The following is a 16569-nucleotide window of genomic DNA, read 5'->3' on the forward strand; positions in this document are numbered from 1 at the left end:
CGTCCCATTTCATGGACGGACCACCCTTCGTTTTGTCTTTCTCCTATGGAAGGGCATTTCATAGCTTAGAAGCTTCTGTTATTACAATGATGTTATTACAATGGCTGTCATGAGAGGTCAGAAATGGGGAGATCTATAGTACCTACCTGGGCCCATCGTGTTGATTGAATGAGTTAATTCAAGCTTCTAGGACTACGTCCTGGCACGTGGTCAGGCTTCAATGAACTCCCTGCTCTTATTGGCACACAGTCCACTTCCCACCTGTGCGAGCCCTTGGTAGGAGAAATTCCTCCTGGTGGAATTACTAGGTCAAAGGGTATCCAGTTTTGACAGATATTGTTAAATTGCCCTTCATAAAGAGTGTATCCATTTACGCTCCCAGGGCAGAGTGAGACATGACCTCTGGCTCCCCTCACTTACCAACACAAGCCTTTTCTGAGCCTTGCCAACCCAGCAGGTGACAAACACTATCTCGGTGAAGTTTCAATCTGCATCTCCCTAATTACGAGCACCTTTCTCCTGTGGTTCAGAGCCCATCTGTAGAACCTTTTCAGTGGCAGTGATAACTTGAACTTGATGTCAACGGGCAAGTCTTGCTTCTTTCTGGCAATCTCTCCCAGCCTTGGTGTGTTTATTTCTCTCCCATTCTTCTCCTTGTGCCATGACATCTTCCCAAAACTTGATTCACATTCTTGTGAGGGCTGTCCCAGATCCGGGAGCACCAGCCACAGCCAGTGGCAGTTGGAGCCCACGGTCCTGGCCAAACCAGTCTCTGCTGCCGTGAGCTGGGCCTGGGAGACGATTTCCACAGGCAAAAGGGCCTCCCTTGTTCATGCCTAAGTGCTTTGAATGAATGAATGAGTCTAGTGCTTCTTCCTTAGTCAGAGTCTTCCCTGATTCTGCTTTCTCAGACTAGCTGGTGCTCCCAGTGGTATGTTCCCAGAGATCCTTGTGTTTTTCCCTCATAGCAGTTATCCCAGTTGTCAGCTAGTTAACTGGGCAACTGTTTGTGTAAGGTCTGTCTCCTCTTCGCTAAAGCATAGGCCACTTGAGAGTGGTGACCATGTCTGTCTTGTTAGCAGCAGAATCACAGTACTGACTCAGTAAATACTGGATGGATGGATGGATGGATGGATGGATGGATGGATGGTTGGATGGTTGGGATGGAGATGGATGGATAGATGGATAGATGGATGGATGGATGGATGGATGGATGGATGGATGGATAGATGGATGGATGGATGGGATGGAGATGGATGAATGGATGGATGGATAGATGGATGGATGGATGGATGGATGGATGGATAGATGGATAGGTGGGATGGATGGTTGGGATGGAGATGGATGGATGGATGGATGGATGGGATGGAGATGGATGAATGGATAGATGGATGGATGGATGGTTGGATGGATGGATAGATGGATGGATGGATAGATGGACGGATAGATGGATGGTTGGGATGGAGATGGATTGTAGCCAGGTGAAGGGGTGGATAGATGAATACAAAGGTGAGTGGATAGAGGTATAAGTGTGTGGGTGACTGAATGGATGGACAAATGGGTAGGTAAGTAGGTGGGTAGTTAAGGCAATGAATGGGTAGACTAATGGATGGATAGATGGATGGATAGATGGATCAATGGATAGATGAACCGAAGGACAGATGAATGAGTGGGTAGATGAAGAGACTGCTAGGCTAAAGGAACATCCTATCTCCCCTTCAAAGAGGCATCAAATTAAGCAGTGTGTCACTCAAGCACGTGCCCCGCCTACCGCTCCCCGCCAGCCAATCAGAGCCTGGGAAGCAGATCGTCAGTCTAAGCTAGTCAGGCAGACACTGAGCATGCCCAGAGGTTAGAACTTTCTGCTCAGATAGAATGTACCTGTCCGGTTAGTCACTCCACAAGTATTGTGGCATTCCTCCTGCCAGGCTAGCAGGGGGATCAAGGGAAGGGCATTTTGAACACAAAGTCAGAAACTCGGCTTATTTAAAGGATTTCTTGCCAAAGAGAAAAGTCGGAGTGTAGTTAGTTCTTGGTCACTACTTGATTTGGTTTTGTTTTTGAGTATTGATAGTGTAAAGGAAAGAGGGCAAGAGAACAGCGACTCCTATTGATTGAGGGCTTACAGCTGCTGCACACTTAATGCTTTATACTAGGCCTTACCCGTTTCCATCCTTACAGACACCTTGTGGGGGAAACAGTGACCCTATTTTACAGAGAAGGGGGTGGGCTCAGCAAGGTGAAAGCAAGGCCCCCCTGCTCCTCGGCAGCACAACCAGATTCCAGCCCAGGGCCCCTGATTCCAGAGGCCAGGACCTTTCCACCAGATGCGGCCTCTTGCTTTGAGATGGCCTCAGGGCCACATTAGAAGACTAGAGACCTTTTCCCAGAAATTCCTAGCTGTGTGCTGTCCCCTGTGCCACTAAGTCCAGGGATATGGCTGAGCAGCTGAGCTGGGATTGGACTTAGCACCTGTGCGGACTCCTCCCTCCACGCATTTCCTCAGCAGGTACTTTCCGAGTACCGACAGCGTCTCGGCACTAACTTTGCAACCCTGAGCAACACATGTCATGGCAGCCCTGGCCCTCCATGTCCTCTGTCACCCAGGAATGAAAATCCCTGCCCAGGGCGGCTTGCAGGCTTTTCAGTACAGTCAAGTAAGGTGACATGGATATCTGTGTGTGGGTTTTGAAAAGCACAGCGTCTCATGCTGATATTCGGTGTAAGTGTTTAATTCTCAATCTGGACAAAGCCGGCTGGGTTTGTGTGATTAAGGAAGATCTGGGGGGTGGGGCGCCTGGGGGGCTCAGTGGGTTCAGCGTCCGACTCTTGGTTTTGGCTCAGGTCATGATCTCACCGTTCGTGAGTCCGAAACTCCACATCAGGCTCTGCCCTGACAGCATGGAGCCTGTGTGGGATTTTCTTTCTCCTTCTCTCTCTGCCCCTCCCCAACCTCTCAAAAAAAAAAATTAAAACAAGAGGATCTGTGATTAGGGGGGTGTGTGTGTGTGTCCCTGGTCTGGTAGTAACACCACTTTTGTAATGTCATTTTTCACAAGTACTACAAACACCCCTTCCCAGATTCTCCATGTGTGACCAGTATCTGTCCTAGAACGGAATGGGCATGAGTGTTTACTGTGGAGTCAGACATCTCTTGTATCAGTTATCCTTTGCTGCGTAACAAATTACCCCAAAACTTCACAGCTTAACGCAACAAGCATGTATCATCTTGTGGTCTCCATGAGTCAGGAATCCAGGCACAGCACAACTGGGTCCTCTGCTTCAGTCTCTCCCAGGCTGCGGTCAAGATACCAGCCAGGGTCACTGTCATCCTGTGGCTCCCCTGGGGAAGAATCGACTTCCAGGCTTAGAGTCACGCAGTGGTGGCTCGATTCCGTTCCTCCTGGGCTGTAGGGCCAAGGGCCTCAGTTGCTCTATGGCTCTCGTGGCCAGAAGCCACCCTGGCTTCCTTGTCTCACTGGCTTCATCAGAGAGAGCATGTGAAAAGCACGAGATAGAGGGCAAGCGAGATGGAAGGCACAGTCTTCTGTACCCTAATCTCAGAAGTGACATCCCATCATCTTTACAATACTCTGTTGGTCTGAAGGAAATCACTAAATACAGCCGCCCCCAAGGGGAGGGAACTGACTACACAGGTGTGAATCCCAGGAGGAGACAATCACTGGGAGTCATAATAGAAGTCAGCCTGCCGCACCCCTGAATTGAATCCAGCCTCACTGCTTAGCCGCCGTGTGCCCTTGGGCTGGTGGCTCTCCCTCTCTGAGTCTCATGGTCTGTGAGCTGTCAGGAGACAGTGTGTAAAGGACATTAGCAGTGCCCGGCAGGGCATTTGTGCTCAGTGAGGGACAGGGCCTGTGGTCGTTACCTGTACTCCTCACCTGAATACATCCACCTGGACTCGGCCTGGCTGCTTCCTTTGTTCGCAGCTCATGCTGAACATCAAGTGCTGGGCTAAGAGATGCCCGTCTCCCATCCAGAGCCTCCTCTGTCACATGGAGGTTAGCTGCTGTGGTTGTGGGAGCTCTTGACCCACGCGCTCACTTTACCCACCTCCGAGTCTTGGAGCAGGACTTGGGAAGTCTGGATGGAACTCAGGAGAAGGGGAGGGTGGCCCATCTGCCCCCACGGGCTCCAACAGCTAATGACCCAGCACCACCTGCCTTCCCCACTGACCGTAAACCCACCCAATCCTACACTCCCCAGCCCAGAAGGAGCCCCTCCTTCCCCTCCCTCTGCAGGGGCTCATCCTTCTCTCCAGATGCTGGAAGTGGGTCCAGGATTGTGACCTCCTCCAGCCAGTTCCCTGGATTAATGTGTGTTCTCTGCACCTCTTTATTTGGCAGTAGATTCCATCCTGCCCATTTCTTTGATGGAGAGACTGGGCTCCTGGAGGACAGGGACCAGGTCTTCACCATCCTGGTATCTCCAGAATCTCCCACCTGACCTACCTGGGAAGGCATTCCTTTGTCAGCTGTCTGTACAGAGTCCCTACTCTGTGTAGGCTTTAGGGCCGGGCAGTGGGAACACGAGAGTTGCCTCATGAAGTTTACCACCCAGAGGGCAGGGAAATTGGTAAATAAGCAGTTAGAAGAGTGGTTCTCAAAGTGTGACCCTGGTGTTCCCTTTCATCTTCTTGTGTTTTCAGTAGATCTTGGTTTCAATGTCTGCTACCCTGAATACAGCCAGATTTGACCCACAATGTACAGATCTCTTCGAGATCATCAGTGATTTTTAAGGCTGTAAAGGGGTCCTGAGACCAAAATGTTTGAGAATTACTGAATGACACGTGTGAGAGCCTCAGTGAACGTTTTTCTGAATGAAGGAATGAAAAGCTGCTCATTTCCTGTTCACCTGACCCGAGTCTTGAGCATCATGGGAACAGAGATCGTATCGCTTTGTTCTATGTAAGTGCCTCCTTTTCCTGGGGGACACAGAGAACTCTCGTTCATTCGTGGAGCAGACCCGTACTAAGCATCTGCCACACGCTCAGAACCGTGTTGGAATCGTGGCCCCCTGCCCCTCCAGAAGCCCCTTAACCCAGTGAACAAGACAGAGGAGTTTGCAGATCCTTCCGGCGGCGTGAGTGTGATGCTGTGAGAGAGGTCTTCCCCAGGAGGGATCTGGAAGGGGAGGGCACAACAGCACTTAGATGTGTGCAGGAGATACAGTGAAGGGATGGGGGGACAGGGGACGGGGAACGGCACACAGGGGAGGTGTGACTGCTTGGGCTGAGTCTTCTGAAAGAAGTAAGCGTCCACCAGCCGATAAGGATGGAGAAGGGGCCCCCCAGACAGACATCACAGCTTGCCCAGAGGCTTAGCAGTACAGGTGAACTCTGCGTTGCACGTCATCTGGTGTGTCCGTGACATTGGCTCCCTGGGGCTGGGGGTGATGAGGACGAAGGAGGGAAGGCACCATTATGGGGGGCCTTGACTGCCCTGGGTGGGAGTCTAGAGAAGCTGCTGGACCTGCTGACCCCTAGGTCCCGCCCTTCTGACCATGTGGAGAGTCCAGGCACAGCCTTCAAGGCTCTGTGTGGCCTGCTCACCTCCTGTCACCCACTCCCCTACACTCTTCTGCCATAGCCACATTGGCTGTCCTTGAGGGCCTTCAGTGCCTTCCCATCCCAGGAGCTCCGTGAGGCTGTTTCCTTCACCAGGAATGTTCTATCCCCACCCCCCTCTCTTCACCCAGTCAACTCCTAAACATCCTTCAGGTCTTAACACAAGTGTGCCCACCTCCAGGAAGCCTTCCTGGGCTACCCCCTGGATCAGACCAGTCCCCATTGTATAGAGCATCGTAGAGCTCTCCTTTAGAGCACAGTTTACAATTAAGCACCCAAGAATGCTAGGTGCTAGGAATGGGTTTGCAAGAAGCTTAAGTCTGGTGTGGAGAGACAGATAATAAATAATAAACAGTTATAATGTAAGAGTAACTATTACTATGTAATAGCCAACATTTATAGAAAGAACACTTACCGTTTGTTAGGCATTGTTCTAAGTGCCTTTTTTTTTTAAGTTTATTTGTTTTGAGAGAGAGAGCAAGCGAGGAGAGGGCAGAGAGAGAGAGAGAGAGAGTGAGAATCCCAAGCAGAGCCCCAACGCAGGGCTCGAAGCAGAGCTCAGACTCACAAACCATGAGATCATGACCTGAGCTGAGATCGAGTCAGATGCTTGGGGCACCTGGGTGGCTCAGTTGGTTAAGCATCTGATTTCTGCTCAGGCCACGATCTCGCGGTTTGTGAGTTCAAGCCCCGAGTCGGGCTCTGTGCTAACAGCTCAGAGCCTGGAGCCTGCTTTGGATTCTGTGTCTCCTCCTCTCTCTGTCCCTCCCATGCTCACGCTCTGTCTCTCTCTGTCTCTTGATAATAAATAAACGTTAAAAAAAAAAAAAGAGAGAGAGTCAGATGCTCAAACAACTGAGCTACCCAGGCACCCCTCTAAGTGCCTTTTTAATTTAAAGTTTTTTAAAAGTTTGTTTATTTTTGAGAGAGAGAGCAAGCACGTGGGTGAGTTGGGGAAGAGGCAGAGAGAGAGAGGGACAGAGGATCTGAAGAGAGCTCTGCATTGACAGAAGAGAGCCTGATGTGGGGCTTGAACTCATGAACCATGAGATCATGAGCTGAGCCGAAGTCAGACGCTTAACCGACTGAGTCACTCAGGCGCCCCTAATTTAAATTTTTTAACTTTTTAAGAAGCACTGTATCTGGATTTTCATATTATCATTTTAAATTATCAATTTTATTTTGAAACATTTCAAACTATGGAGCTGAAGGATATAATGGACAGCCGCCTTTTTAGCCTTCCTCTAGATTCACTAACCATTAACATTTTACCACATTTGCCTTGATGTAAATTTTTTTCCCCTTAACCAGTCGAGAATAATTTGGTGACATTTTGATTCTTCCTCCCCAAATATTTCAGTGTTCATCTTTGAAAAACAAGAACATTCTTTCTCATAACAGTAATTCCACCATCACACCCAGGAGATTTAAAATTGATGTAAAATATTATCTAATATATAGTATATATTCAGATTTCTCCAGTTGTCTTCAGACTCTCCTGCATAGCCATGATTTACCCCTCATCCAAGCTCCAATTGAGATATGTAGACTGCCTTCAATTGTTATGTCTGAGCATTTTTAATGTTAATCAGTCTTCCTATGAGTGGACTACTATTAGGCCCATTTTACAGATGAGGAAACTGAGGCAGTGGGAGGTTAAGTCATTTGTCCAAGTTATATGGCCAGAAAGTGATGGAACTCATTGATATTTCCAGTCTCCCTGCCTTTCTACTAACCCCTGAACTCTGTTCTCAACCCAGTGCCTAAAGGGATCTTCTAAAAATGCAAATCCTGGGGGCATCTGACTGGCTCAGTCAGTGGAGTGTGCGACTCTTGATCTCAGGGTTGTGGGTTTGAACCCCACGTTGGGTAGAGGTTACTTAAAAATAAAATCTTACAAAAAAAAAAAAAAGATAAATCCTGCTCAGGTCACTCTTCTGCTCAAAGCCCTACCATGGCTCCCTATTTCTCTCTGAATAAAAGCAAAAGGCCTCATGATGCCCACAGAGCCCTGTGCATTTTTCATACCTTCCCCATAGCCTCTCTGACCTCATCTCTCCCTCCCACCCTCCACTCCCAGGCTCAGCAGCACAGCAGGCACTCCTGCCTCAGGATCTTTGCACGTGCCATTTTCTCTGCCAATAGCACTCTTTTCCTAGAGATCCTCAGGGCTCAGTCTTCACCTTCCTTCAGGTTTCACCCAAACGTGGGTATTCAGTGAAGTTGTCTTGTGCCCGCCACGCTGAACACAGCAGCCCTCCCACGCGTTCTCTATCTCCTCCCCCTGGCCTTTTCATCTCAGCCCTTACCGCTGCCGTCCGCTACATTTTGGGGTTTCCTTTGGCCAGTTGTCTCCCTGACTAGAGTGCAAGCTCCATGGGGGCAGGAGTTGTCTGTTTTGTTCACTGCTGTGTCTCCAGCTCCTAGGACCGAGGCGGGCACACTGTGGACACTCAGTGAAGTGTCCCCAGTTGTACTGATCGCTGTCCCCGCAGCACGTGTTCTGTGAGGAGTGCCTCTGCCTCTGGCTGGACCGGGAGCGCACCTGCCCGCTCTGCCGCTCGGTTGCCGTGGATACCCTGCGCTGCTGGAAGGACGGGGCCACTGCAGCACACTTCCAAGTGTATTAGGGTGGAAGACTGAGGCACCCTGGGAGCTGACGGATGGCCAGCGTGATCGGGTCCGGCTCTGGGGACTTCCTGGAAAACAGGCCTCAAGCACTGACTATCCTGCCTCCTGCCTTTCTCCCCCTCTTCCCCCAGAGCCAGGCCCCTATCCTCCCGACCTCCACCTTCCTCTTCTGTTCTGCGGCTTAGCGCGGGCGTTCTTTCCTTCAACCCTCCTCGCTCAGACTTGGCCTCCTCCCGGGAGGGTCTCCTGCCCCCTCCAAGTGAAGGGACCGGGGATAGACAGGTCCTGCCTGTTGTGATTCTAACTCATGGTGGCCTAACACCCGATGCTGCAAGCTGGAAGGGGCCTGGAGATCACTGCTTCCCCCCAGCACGGCTCAGGTCTGCAGATGGGCGTCACTGTGGAGCGTTTCCCAAATGCCAACGCTGGGCCCCTTATACCTGCAATAGCTTAGTGTCCCAAGCACTTCGTGCGAGCTGAGCATCTGCTTGGAAGACCTCTTGGAATCGTCACAACAGCCCTGGGGTGGAGGTACTGTCGTTTCCTCTGTTTTACAGACAGGGAAACTGAGGCACAGAGCTCCACGTGGTAGCTTTCCCAGGGTCACCCAGCTAGCAATGGCGGACGGAGTTTCCAAACAGGCCTGTCTGGCTTGAGAGCCCACACTCTCAACCACCATATGCTCACCCGCTCAGACACGGCAGGCGTGGGGCCCAGCAGGCTTGGTGTGTGTTGGTTGGTTGGTTGGTTGGTTGGTTGGTTGGTTGGTTGGTTGGTTGGTTTTTTAAGCACCAGAGGTGATTTTGATTCCCATCAGTGGCCCAGGTGCATAGCACAGTGATCCGGGCCCCACTGAGGATGCCAACGGGGAGCACTGGCCCTGGAAATCTAGCTGTGGCCAAGTTCATGGAAAGAGTTGGTCTTTAAAATCGCTCATTTGCCGGGCTCCGGCTGGAACGCTCAGTCACATTTGGGTATCAAGAATGGCCAGCTTTGGTCCCCATGCAGGTATCACGGGGTCTCTACACCTGTCTTCATGTCTCTCCTCCTCCTCCTGTTCTTGTCCTGCCCCTCACTTAAGTCTCCGCTTGTCAACAGCGCCCGTGGCCATTGTCTTCTCCCCTGGTAGCCTTGAGAACAAAATGAATGATCCATGTTACGGATTTTTCCACAAGCCAAGGTGGTGGCGTGGAGCACTGCAGCATTCGGTGCTTCTGGAATGTCTATACTAGAGCCACTAATCTCTGTAAGAGAACAGTTTCTCCACCTGCGAGACCCTCCCTGCTTTGAATCTGGAAGGGGATAGCACAGGTGATCACTTAGAAGCTACTGGAATCTCGCCTGCCCTACCCCTCTCGCCATTCTGTTCACTCGCCGTCAACCTCAGCACAATGGGCTGGTGCCAGTGGCGTTACAGAGAAATCAATCTTGTGGCTCGTGAGCAGATGAGCAACAAAGCCCCAAGCAGAAATGGTGGGAGACTTTGCTGCCACCTCGCCCTCGGCCAGTAATAACAAGCCCACCCCATCCCTGATAGTTGCAGGACATTTGCCCCCGCGTGCTATCAAGCCAGGACCTTTTCCTGTGCCTGACATCCCTGGCTCTTCCCCGGGACCCAGCAAGACGTCCCTTCCAGGGCAGCGTGGCATCTTTCAAGCTCTGTTACTATGGCGATGGCGGCGCTGTTACAATCCCACTTGCCTGGATAATCAAGTCCGAAGGGGAAGCGGAGGGAAGTAGGGCCGGGGGGGATGCGGCTGCTCTGCTCCCCCTACCTTCAGCAAGAGCCAGAGGGAAGCAACAGGAGCTTCTGCGACTGGTTTTTATCAGAAACATCACCCTGCCTGCAGATGCCATCAAAGAGACACAAGAGATTGGAGCTGGAGATTTATTAACAGGCCAGCTTGTGACAGAGCAGGCAGAGCAGAATTCTGATTCCAAACTCTGCGTGACTTTGGGAAGTCACTTCGCCCCCCAGTAGCCGTCTCCAGGATAAAGAAACCTCGTGCACTTTCTGCCGCAGCCGGGGAAACTAACAATGTAGAACACGGGTGGAGACGCCAATGGTTGTGTCCGTTATACTCATGCCACCAAAAAAAAGGAAAGAAAAGAAAGCCCCCCACATCTCTAAATATTCTCCAAATAATAAGCCATGTTTCTGACATTATGAACAGTGTCACTTGGGGATACCAGGGACAGGTGGGATGACTTCGTTTAGGATTTTACTTCTTCATTCCCTACCCTCTGGGGAAAAGTTCTGTTCTGGAGGTTTTCTTTTTTTACTTTTCTTTTTTAACGTTTATTCATTTTTGAGAGACAGAGAGCAAGCGGGGGCAGGGCAGAGAGAGAGAGAGAGAGAGAGAGAGACTGAATCCGAAGCAGGCTCCAGGCTCTGAGCTGTCCACACAGAGCCCGACATGGGGCTCGGACTCACAAATGGCGAGATCATGACCTGAGCCGGAGCCGAAGTCGGACGCTTAACTGACTGAGCCACCCAGGCGCCCTGGAGGTTTTCTTTTGGATGGGAGGATCTCACTTCTACCCTAAGGAGAAACAGCAGCCAGTGAGGAGTTGTCCAAACATCAGGCTGCCTATATTCCCCACTATGGGGTAAAAGCAGCCAAAAGTCGTTGTTGGGAAAGAACAGCTCCACTCTCCATGGCCCATCCTGGCTCTGCACTCATTGGTTAGAAGCAGGATTAACCGAGTAGCAGGTTGGGGTATCCTGCTTTTAATATTTTGTGACCCACTGACTGAGGTTTCTGACACTCTTGGAAATGGCCGTCTTAATGTAAAAGATCTTGAGCATAATGAATGTGAGAATAGGAAGGCGAGCTTTGGACCTGGATGTGACAGGCTCATTACCTTCATAACGGGAGAATGGGAGACATGCTTGGAGACACCGGGCGGCTAAGACTTGGGGTTGGAAAGAAGAAATGTAAAGCGAGTCCCAGAATCTCTTAGTAATTTTGCTCTGGGCTGAACAGAGCCACCTTCGGTGTTTTTAATGTCCCCTTAAGTTCCCTTCCGCCAATAAATATCCTCTGTCGATGAAACTTAGGTTCGTGGTCTTGAGTCTCCAGTTGCCTCTTGAACCCAGGTGGACTGTTTTGAGGAGAAATGGGGAGAAGCAATTCATGCAGTGGGTGGTTGTCTGGATCTGTCCAAAGCAGATCCGTGGAGTTGCACGTGATTTATTAAGGACGCGCTCTCAGGAGAAGCCAGTAAGGGAGGGGGAAGAAGCCAAACAAGAGGGTGGCTGTCAGAGAAGTCCCAGCTCAGGGTGGTCCCACAGAGTTCTGGAGAATTCAGCTACATTTCAGAGATTGTCCCACCCTGAGGTTTTTTCTGGCACACTGTCAATTCTTGGCTATGGGTTGTTGGCGGGGGTGGGGGTGGGGGGACGCTTCTCAGGTACTTAAGCTCTCCATTGAGGAGGCCCCAAGCCCCTGAGGGTGTCAGGTGTCAGGTGTCACAGAACACACAAAGGTGCAGGACAGGACACAGAACTGGGAGATCCGGTCAGGAGGGATCTGGACAGGGCACCCACAGGGCCCACCACAGTGGTTAACCAGAGGATGGACCCAGAACGCATGAGCTGATGATTCAAGAAGAGTTTGCCTGGATGCCAGCTTATGATGGATATTTAAAATGCAAATTAATAGCTTAACCGACTGAGCTGCCCAGGCACCCTGGAAATTAATAGCATTAGGTGACAATTCATGCCTCTCAGGACAACATTATGAAACCAGTCACAAAAACATCATCAGGCAGACCTTTTTGGTTGCCATCATTTGAAAACCAACTCAAATATGGCTTAAATAAGAGAAAGGCTTTCTTTGGCTCATGTAACCATATGGGCCTTGGGTATCGCTGGATTCAATGGCTCCAGTGATATTAGAACCCTGTCTTTCCATCCCTCCATTCTGTTTTCCTCTGAGACAGTTTGATTTCCAGACAGATCCCATGCAGCAGTAAGATGGCCTCCAGAAGCTATGTATGTATGTATATGTATATGTATATGTATATGTATATGTATATGCCTATGTTCTACCAGCTTAACAACCCCAGCAAAGAGCTTCTGATTCCCCAAAGCTCTAGCAGGAGTCCTGAGGTTGACTTGTTAATTTGTCCCCACACGAATCCCTTTTGGCCTTTGGGACCTGGAACACTGCTGGCCAGGCCTGCATCAGGTATAGAGCCCTAACTGTGGGGCACAGGTGGGTGGGAGGATAGGGTCAACTCCTCTGAGTCGCATGGCCTGAGAGTGGGGAAGGGGTGGGTCCCCCAGGGAAAATGAAGGCGCCTGTTATCTAGAAAGGCAACCTGTCCTCAACCCACCATTCTTAGGAAGAAACCACAACCTGATCGCTCAGAGCATCTTAGACCAGAGGTGAAAGTAACCCAGAGAGGCCCATGTGCCCATAGTAGGAGACATCAGTCTGCACAGCCATCAGCTTGTCTGCATGGTGCCATTGATCTTGAACCGACAGGCAAGTTCCCTCAACCTCTCACCCAACCCAAGGGTACTGTTTGGGCCAACCCTCCCCTTCGGGAGTTCTCAGAAATACAGCAGAGAAGGGAGATGTGTGGCCTTCTGCCCCAGGGAAGGTTGGGGTGCACAGCCAGATCCTCCCATAATCTTTGGGGACCAACCTTTCAAAAGGAAATGAAAACGCAAAGGACTTTGGCTGGAAGTGCACAGTTTTTTAATAAAGTCATTACAAATATGTACAAAGCGTCTCCAAGGTATGAAATTCCTCTTACAAAAGAGCACAACAAACCAGCAAGGTTAGAGCCCAGAACGGAATGCTCCCAAACTTATTGCCTCTCTGGCTGAGCCAGAGGCCTCACCGAGGTTCCAGACACCCCCATGACCATCCCTGCCACATACACACACAGGCTCCTGGGCACTTACAGTGCAAACAACTTGGGGGGAGGAACTTAAGGGTTCAGGTAGGGGAGGTAAGAAAAGCTTCCCATGTCCTAGGAAGTCAGCTAAACAGGCCCTGTTTGCCAATTAGATGCTTCTCCCAGGGACCTATAGATATTAAGGACACAAAAGGCAGGGAACAAATACATAAAACCCCCACCTAAACCATCCAGCCTGTCCTGGAGCATCCCCCAAATGCAACACTCCTTACGGTGGACCTAAGTCAGGCTCCCTTGCTCCCTGCTGGACCCCAGGCTGTGCTTGTCCTTGAACTAGTAAGGCCAGCTCAGGAGGGAATCCAGTGTGGCAGGGCAGTTAGCTCATGGGCTTCGGAGGGGGACGGGGGGGGGGGGGTCACACACACCTGAGTCCAAATCTTGGCTCAGCCACCTCACTCTCTGTGTGTGGCCTTAGGCTAAGTTGCAAAACCTCCCTGAGTCTCAGCTTCCTCAACTGTAAAATGGGAATCATAACTACTGTCTTCCAGAGTGGGTGTGAGGAATAGCTGAGGGGAAACACGTAAAACACTCAGCACAGTGCTCAGGGGTGGTGAGCACGCCGTAGACGGTGGCTTTCATTACTCTGTGAAGCAGCAAGAACCAGTCTTTGCGTGCTGGGAGTGAGTTAAGATCACAGGCTTTTTAATTGCCTTCATGATAGTATGATGCTCAGTAAATATAAATACTATAGAACAATCTGCCAGCAAGGCTTGGGGTCACGGGTATGACCTGACCTGACTGTGAACCAGACTGGAAAGGGACAGTTAACATTGGTGCCAAGCAGAGCTGTCCCTCCACGCCGCGTACCTGAGTTTCTTCCCAGACCGGATTCTACAACTGGGCACGCTGCAGGTGCTCGATAAGTAGGTATTAGTATTTTAAAAAGAACCTTTTGGTTTGAGCTTTAAAATGGTACCTTTGACACCCATATCCTCCATCAGCTCCTATGGGACTAGGCCAGGGTGTCTAGCCTGTCCCCCCTCCCCCGCCCCCGCACCTCCCAGGCAGCTTCTGACTCTGCAGTTGGCCCAGGCTGACTTAAGGGAAGATCCAGAAAAAGAAATGGAATCAACACAGAACAGCACAACCTGTGTTCTGGTCACTGCAGCTTCTGATACCAGGCGGACACTCAAAACGCCCACAGTGGCAAACCAGTGTCCCCAAAAGATACCTGTGTGGGATCAAAAGAAGACTCCTCCAATTTCCCAGCTAAGGGAAGCGATATTTTATCACTGTCAGAAACGTGATAATAGTACATGAGATCAGCTACATAAATTATGAAACCAAAGTCACAGTTCCATCGTTCTGTGACAGTATTGTTTAAATCACCATCTTCTTGTTAAAAGAGGAAAGAATTTCTTAAATGAGACACTGGAAGAAGTGGAAAAGAAGTCTCCAGTATCCCAATGAAAGGTGGCGGGAAGGGGGAGACTGGGTTCCAGGAGTTGCTCGTGGCCTAGGACCATGGACAGCAGCTAGAGGCAACTGGGCTTCCCCCCCAGAAACCTGCTACTCAGGCTATGTCTGTGCCAGAAGGAACGTGAAGTGGAACCCTAAATTTGAAATGGGGATAAGAGATCTTATTTGCTAATGGGGGCTGGGGTAGGGGAGAGAAGCTTCCAGGAGGGAATGGATCTAATTTGGAGTGGGAATGTTGAAGCCCCAGGAGGCTCCAGTCCCTGTGGCTCCTGGACCCCCCACCCTCTGAGAGCAAATGAGCACCATCAGGAAGGAGGCCCTTCTGTTTGCTCCTCACCTCATTATGCAGCAACCTACCTAAACGATGATCTCAGAGGCCTCCCTCTGCTTTGCACTGACACACATGCGCGCGCACACACACACACACACACACACACACTCTGCTGTCTGCTGAAACCCGATATGAGGTCTTTTTTAAAATTTATTTCAAAGCCTCCCTCCCTCTCCCTCTCTTCACAGACGCTCTGCAGTGAAGCTAATCAAAATCAATGACTCCTTGGCAGCCGGAGAAAAGCGGGGGAGAGAGGGAGGGATGGTGCCAGCACTTTGCACACTGTGGAAATATTTAAAAAAAAAATACACCACCCCACTATCTCATGCAATCCAAGTAATGCAGCCTCAGAGACGGTGGAGACAATATAGACATATATATCATGCTTCAATTTCCTAATACAAATGTCCATCAAGAAGTCAAATCTCATATAAAAACAAGCATTAAAAACAACCCCTTGTCAAAAATCGGGGCAGTCGAGAAGTGCACTCAAATTAATGATGTGCAAGAAAAAAGCCGGGATTAGGTAAATACACAGTTTCTATTAATACAAGAGACTATGTACAAGGGACTTGGCTGTAAAGCTCCACCAGGAGGGTCATGGGTGCCCAGGTCTCTCAGCAGTGCGGCTTCATTGAAATGAAAATTGCCCCAAATACCAACCCCGGCATTTGGAGTTTGGATCCTCCAGTGGAAATGTCATGAGCTAGTAGGCAAGTCAGGGTTGAAAAAGGGATTCTCTGACCTTCCCCCTTTCCCCTGTGTCTAGATGGGCAGCATGGCCCCACTGCCACGTGGAAGGTAGAGGCTTACAGCAGCAGAGAGCCGTGACCGCATATCATTATAGGAATGGAAACCCCCTCCCCAGAAAATGGGGTGAGTTGGAAAGACACTAGTGTCTGGCTTGGAAAGTGATGATACAGAAGCAGAGACTGTGTTTCGTATCATTCTAATTAATTTGCCTTCTCTAAGTTCGCGGCTTGGTGGGGATGTCGCGTGCTGCTCTGGGCAGACGCTGCCTGCACACCCATCCCCTGGAAACATCACTGTGGGGAGGGCTCCCTCGAGGAAAGGAAGCAAGTTCTCTATCAACAAGCTTTCCTTCTCAACAAGCTGTCTGGGGGTGGGGGTGGGGGGGCCGCCCTCACCTGCAGCAGCTTTGGGTTACATTTTTCTTTAAAGGGCCATTTAGGAAAACATAAGGCATGGATAAAAGAAAGAAAGAAAGACAGCTCCCAGCTTGCAACAGCACTAAAAGGTCCTACGTTCTAAAGGACCTGGTAATTTTCAACAAAGCCTGTGGGGAATAATTCAGCCCCATGTCAACCTTAACAACGGCTGATCCCCCTGCTGGCCTCTTAGAACTGCAAGGGTGTCTGCTAACCAGCCCAGCGGACCCCCTGTCCATAGGGACTGGGTTGTGACCTGCATCCTGGTGCCCCACCATCTCAGCTTTGCACATGGCAGTGTGGGAGACTCAGCACAGAGGAATAATACCTGGGTTTTTGTTTTTTTTTTTTAATGAAAGCAAAAAAATAATCATTGCTCCCTGAAGAGTCTTTGCAGCCAAGTCTCAGTCCAGCACACATCTTTTTTTAGCCCTTCTAGAAACTTCTGAAAATAGGAGCTTATCCTGGAAAACAAAATCAGATCCTCTGTCAGTCACTGAGAT

At 50.2% G+C, this 16569-nt stretch overlaps 1 protein-coding gene across 1 annotated transcript in view; it reads left to right on the plus strand.

The window, feature by feature from the left end:
- The window catches only part of RNFT2 (ring finger protein, transmembrane 2), a 70389-nt gene extending 59114 nt beyond the window's left edge, over positions 1-11275 (plus strand). Inside the window, 1 exon segment of the mRNA XM_019467340.2 lies at positions 8080-11275. Within this exon segment, the coding sequence (XP_019322885.2) occupies positions 8080-8214 (135 nt within the window). The 3' untranslated portion in view covers positions 8215-11275.
- Positions 11276-16569: the final 5294 nt, after the last annotated feature.

The sequence above is a fragment of the Panthera pardus genome, unplaced genomic scaffold, assembly GCF_024362965.1.
Source record: "Panthera pardus isolate Hobbes unplaced genomic scaffold, ASM2436296v1 HiC_scaffold_15, whole genome shotgun sequence".
NCBI classification, from domain to species: domain Eukaryota; kingdom Metazoa; phylum Chordata; class Mammalia; order Carnivora; family Felidae; genus Panthera; species Panthera pardus.